The sequence below is a fragment of the Chiloscyllium punctatum genome, chromosome 49 (assembly GCF_047496795.1).
Source record: "Chiloscyllium punctatum isolate Juve2018m chromosome 49, sChiPun1.3, whole genome shotgun sequence".
NCBI classification, from domain to species: Eukaryota; Metazoa; Chordata; class Chondrichthyes; order Orectolobiformes; family Hemiscylliidae; genus Chiloscyllium; species Chiloscyllium punctatum.
Window position 1 is genome coordinate 15,881,806 of NC_092787.1, and position 6,000 is coordinate 15,887,805.

General features: G+C 50.1%; 1 protein-coding gene across 1 annotated transcript in view; it reads right to left on the minus strand.

The window, feature by feature from the left end:
* stom (stomatin) overlaps nt 1-5,699 on the minus strand; it is a 50,897-nt gene extending 45,198 nt beyond the window's left edge. The window contains exon 1 of the mRNA XM_072566132.1: nt 5,524-5,699. Within this exon, the coding sequence (XP_072422233.1) occupies nt 5,524-5,671 (148 nt within the window). The 5' untranslated portion in view covers nt 5,672-5,699. The remainder of the gene's footprint in view (nt 1-5,523) is intronic.
* Between the last annotated feature and the right edge of the window lie 301 nt (nt 5,700-6,000).

A 6,000-nucleotide genomic window follows, 5' to 3' on the forward strand; every position in this document is an offset into this window, starting at 1 on the left:
TCTGGGTGCTCTAGTTTCTTCCCACAATCCAGAGATGTGTAGGTTAGGTGATATGGCCATGCTAAATTGTGCATTGAGTCCAGACATGTGCAGGTTAGGTGGATTAGCTGTGGGAATTACAGGGATAGGGTAGGAGGTCTGGGTGGGAAGATGGGTGTGGACTCGATGGGCCAAATAGCCTGCTTCCACACTGTAGGGATTCCATGACTACGTAGAGATTCACCACTAAGTAACAAACAAAACTGCAGAAACGACAAGGAATTTTTAAGCCCTTTTTCCCCAGCATGGGAATGTGGAATACTGGGGACCAGAGGTTTAAAGTGAAGACGTAAAGTTTAAAAGGAGATGTGCGAGGTTCTTTTTTTTTTACACAGAGGTTAGTAGGTGCCTGGAACACACTGCCAGGGGAGGTGGTAGAAGCAGATAGGACAGAAGCATGTGCAGGCAGGTGGGATTAGTTTAGAATGGCATCATGGTCAGCACAGACATGGTGGTTTGAAGGGCCTGTTCCTGTGTTGCACTGAGATATGTTAACAGCATCAGGACATCCTCAGTTTAAACAGCCCTGAACATTAAATAGGACATACAGGACAGTACCAGATTGATTCGGTTCAAATGGCGAATACTAGAGTTTATATTCCACATGAACCTGCTATCCCTCCCTACAAGCATATCCTGCTGCTCGTTTGTCCCCCCTACCCTCCCGTAAAACTCATCTGCACAATCTAACTCAACTGCCCAATGCAGCCGCTCCACATTCTCATCAATTTCTGGGCAAAGAAATCCAACCTGAATTCATCATTGGACTGTGTAACAATGGCATATTGGCAGCCCCCCCCCCCAATTCCGGACCCAGGCAAATGGAAACAGACCAGCTAAAAGCCTATTGTTCAACGCACACTACTCACCAATGTGCTGGGTACCTTGCACTCATCTCCATAAAAAATCCCCCCTTCAGTACATTCTTTATCATTTCCCCTTGAGTAATGGTTAAGAGAAGGTTTGGAACTTCAGTGATAGATTAGGTTGCTTTGAGTTGTCTCCTCAGAGGCATTGCTTTTTCTCTCCATGTGCATGGAAGTTGTTGGATGGGGGAGGTCTAAACTCAGTACGTCAGACTATTTTGAAATTCCCAACGATTCCAGTGGCCAGGTTTCAATTTTCGGTGACACTTTGTAGGAACATTCCCACAGCAGTTTCCCAGACTACAAACAAACTCTTGAACAAAGGCCAATTGTAAATTATCAAGAACAAATTTATGTGAAGAAGGCTGACAAAATGCTAGAAAATAAAGGGGGAGGGGGGTAAGCAAAATTACAACTTTTGTAAACAATAGTTTACAACTTTCTTAGAGCTAAAATTCAGAGTTGTGGCTAGGCAGAGGAGTCATGCGAGGAAAAGCCAAGAGAATGGTTACCACTGAGGTGAAAGATCCATTTGGGTCAATAGTTTACCTTTCATTGCTGAACTGAAAACTTGCCCCAGCACAAAAGCATGAAAAGCCTGCTCACTAGTTTTCCCCAAACTCAACAAATGGAATCCAAGATATAGAAGCAAGATGGGGAAAACACTTGCAATTTACAAAAATATAAATACAGCTCAAATGGCCATGTCGCCTTTCAACACTAAGTAACAAGCAGAAATGCAAAAATGATAGAGTTTTTTTTCATCTTTTTCCCCAGGGTGAAAATGTCATAGGCTTAAGGTGAAGGAGGAAAGTTTAAAGGTGATCAGTGAGGTAAGTTTGCTTTTATACACAAAAGTTGGTGGGTGCTGAAACATGAAATTTTCACATCATTGAAATCTTTATACCCAGCAGTACACCTATGGATTTTAAGCCAAAGCACTCAAGAAAGATAACATTTTTCTGAAGTACTTGTGGTCACCGTTATGGTTGCAGTAGTGCGAGTGATCAGAGGTGAGGAATTAACAAGTAGCAGATCACAAATTGAAGCAAACTGGTACAATAATTGTGATCGTACACTCACACCAACGTCAATTATGCTTGCACCAGTGTCATAAACAAAGTGATAATGTAACGTAACCACAATTTCCTCTTTCTTTTCCATCAGCCAACTTGCCACGACCCATCCATCCACCCACCTACAATATTTAACACCTCACTGCTGCAGTGGCAGTCCATAGGTAATGGTTACCCTCTGCATTCTGCTCATCAGCTGCATGAGTCTAGGCCTGCTATTTGATTGTGAGAAGCACCATGACCAGACCCCAGTTCCACTCTCACACAGGACTGATTCTGGTATTCTCTTAGTTTGTGTGACTGGGATAAAGCTGGGTTGCGAACGTTGGGGAGGGGTGCAGGGAAGAGCTACCGAAGTAAACCACATGGAATAGAATCATCTTAATGAAAATGACAGCCTTTGACAGCGTTACTGAGGAACTAGAAGTGTGCAGATTAGAGTTGAATGAGGTTACTCATCAAGGTTGATTTGTAACAAGACCTTTGTTCAATAATTTTACTTCATCTGTGAAACTACTCTGGAAATGTTCATATAAAGTGATCATATTCTATTGCCTGAGATTGAAAGCTTGCCATTAGAGTTGTAGGGAATCCCAAAATAGTTTGACCTACTGAATTTACTCGACTGAGGGAACTTTGAACACAGCAGGTCTCAGGATAAGGTTCTTCATTTAAAAGGCTGTGAATTTGTGGAACTCTCCACCCAACAGGGTTACAGATATTCCACCACTGAGTAGATTTAAGGCTGAGACAGAAATTTTGGCACTCAGGGAAATGGAGGGATAGAGGAAGCAGCAGTAAAATACTGAAGGAAACGATTAGCTCCTGGCGTATTGAAAAGCAGAGCGGGCTCCAGGACACCACCCTGCTTCCATTTCTTACATTGTTTCTGACTGCACAAACTTGGCTGCTCCAATACATTGAATTCCTGAAAGAAGCTATAGAAAATGCAACTGTGACCAGGAATCTGTTTTTTAGCCACCTGCCCAGGCTTGATCTTGTAGCCTGAAAACAGATTGTATCATCTCCTCGATATATAAAGTGGCTCAAGTAGCTGGGGTTGAAAATAAACTGTCAACACACAACCTCCCCCATTGTGTACATCAAACTAAATATTGCAGGATAAACAGGAAAAAAAATTAGAAGCAGGAATAAAATTACATACAAAATAAAAGGAAACATTATTGATCTGATTCGCATGGTATAATTTTCCTTGTCAGCTACTGCAACATTTACTGCAAGGGTCAACCAAAAAGCTACCTCCAGTCACGTTCCTCACTTTTAAAGATGTTTTTCGCAAAACAAATGCCTCATACATTAAACAAATACTGCATCTTATTTGGTTTCCATCTCTGTTGGGATCACTGTTTATAGTAATGCAACTGACAAAGAGGAATTATTGCGACGTGAGATTTCTTTCCTGGAGTCTCTCTATGCCCTTACTAAAATTTCATGCGATTAATTGCCTGTCTGTTCTCCACCAACATACATACTTCAAAAACAAATCTTATTTCAAACCACCATCTGCATTCTGTAACATTCCCAAAGGTCTCTCCAGCCATCTCTGTACTGTATGGGGAGGGGGCAGTTGGAGAAAGACAGGGAGAGATATGGGGGGGGGAGGGGGGGGGGGGGTTGCGGCAGTGGTAGTGAGGCATAGAGGGAGGGACCAAGACCCCCACCCCTGGTATAAGAGTCTCTCCCTCCCCCTATTACTCCCTCTCTCCCTCCCTCCCCCCCCCCCCCCACCCCCTCTCCCCCTCCGCCCACCTCTGGTAAGGCAGCCTCGAACCTGCTCTCCCTCCTTCTCCTCCCCCAGTAATTACAGGGTCTATCCCAACCCCCACCCAGCCACACCATTTGTACAGCCCCCTGTTTTCACCACCCCCATATTACAGCTCCCCCCCCTTTCTTCATTCTCCCCCCGAACTTACAATCCCCCCCACCCCCCCAAGTATTACAGCTCCCCCCCCCCACTTCCCCAGGTGTAGAGACTCTACACCAATTTCCCCCCCCCCACTTCCCCAGGTGTAGAGACTCTACACCAATTTCCCCCCCTAACCCCTCCTCCATGTTACAGACTCTCACCCCCCCCTCCCCTCCATGTTACAGACTCTCACCCCCCCCTCCCCTCCCCGTTACAGACTCTCACCCCCCCCTCCCCTCCCCGTTACAGACTCTCACCCCCCCCTCCCCTCCCCGTTACAGACTCTCACCCCCCCCTCCATGTTACAGACTCTCACCCCCTCCCCTCCATGTTACAGACTCTCACCCCCTCCCCTCCCCGTTACAGACTCTCACCCCCCCTCCCCCCCCCCCATGTTACAGACTCTCACCCCCCCTCCCCTCCATGTTACAGACTCTCACCCCCCCTCCCCTCCCCTCCATGTTACAGACTCTCACCCCCCCCTCCCCTCCCCTCCATGTTACAGACTCTCACCCCCCCCCTCCCCTCCCCTCCCCTCCATGTTACAGACTCTCACCCCCCCCTCCCCTCCCCTCCCCTCCATGTTACAGACTCTCACCCCCCCTCCCCTCCCCTCCATGTTACAGACTCTCACCCCCCCCTCCCCTCCCCTCCCCTCCCCTCCATGTTACAGACTCTCACCCCCCCCTCCCCTCCCCTCCATGTTACAGACTCTCACCCCCCCTCCCCTCCCCTCCCCTCCATGTTACAGACTCTCACCCCCCCTCCCCTCCCCTCCCCTCCATGTTACAGACTCTCACCCCCCCTCCCCTCCCCTCCCCTCCATGTTACAGACTCTCACCCCCCCTCCCCTCCCCTCCCCTCCATGTTACAGACTCTCACCCCCCCTCCCCTCCCCTCCATGTTACAGACTCTCACCCCCCCTCCCCTCCCCTCCATGTTACAGACTCTCACCCCCCCTCCCCTCCCCTCCCCTCCATGTTACAGACTCTCACCCCCCCTCCCCTCCCCTCCCCTCCATGTTACAGACTCTCACCCCCCCTCCCCTCCCCTCCCCTCCATGTTACAGACTCTCACCCCCCCTCCCCTCCCCTCCCCTCCATGTTACAGACTCTCACCCCCCCTCCCCTCCCCTCCCCTCCATGTTACAGACTCTCACCCCCCCTCCCCTCCCCTCCATGTTACAGACTCTCACCCCCCCTCCCCTCCCCTCCATGTTACAGACTCTCACCCCCCCTCCATGTTACAGACTCTCACCCCCCCTCCCCTCCCCTCCATGTTACAGACTCTCACCCCCCCCTCCCCTCCATGTTAGACTCTCACCCCCCCTCCCCTCCCCTCCCCTCCATGTTACAGACTCTCACCCCCCCCCCTCCCCTCCATGTTACAGACTCTCACCCCCCCTCCCCTCCCCTCCATGTTACAGACTCTCACCCCCCCCCCTCCCCTCCATGTTACAGACTCTCACCCCCCCTCCCCTCCCCTCCCCTCCATGTTACAGACTCTCACCCCTCCCCTCCATGTTACAGACTCTCACCCCCCCCTCCCCTCCCCTCCATGTTACAGACTCTCACCCCCACCCCCCCCCCGGGTGTTAGAGAGCGGACGGTGTCACCTTTTTCATCGACGCGCCGAGCTTTGATCTGATCTGATTCATCCGCTTCCATCGCCGCTGGGATCTGCCCGCTCTCCGGGATCACTCTGTTAGACACAAACGGCCGGGAGGAGGGACTCCACTTGCTTTCCTTCTCCGCCAGGGTCATTTACTCTCCAGACCCGCGTCACTGCTGGTCCCTCCCTCTGGGCTGGACTTAACTCCATCTCCTCCTTATCTTTACTCTCCACCTCCCTCCTCCTTATCCTTACTCTCCATCTCCCTCCACCTCCTTCCTCCTTATCCTTACTCTCCATCTCCCTCCATCTCCCTCCTCCTTATCCTTACTCTCCATCTCCCTCCATCTCCCTCCTCCTTATCCTTACTCTCCATCTCCCTCATCCTTACTTTCCTCCCTATCCTTACTCTCCTCCCTCAACCTCCATGTCCCTTCCCTTCATCCTCACACCTCCCAATCTTCCTCCTCCTCAATGTCCT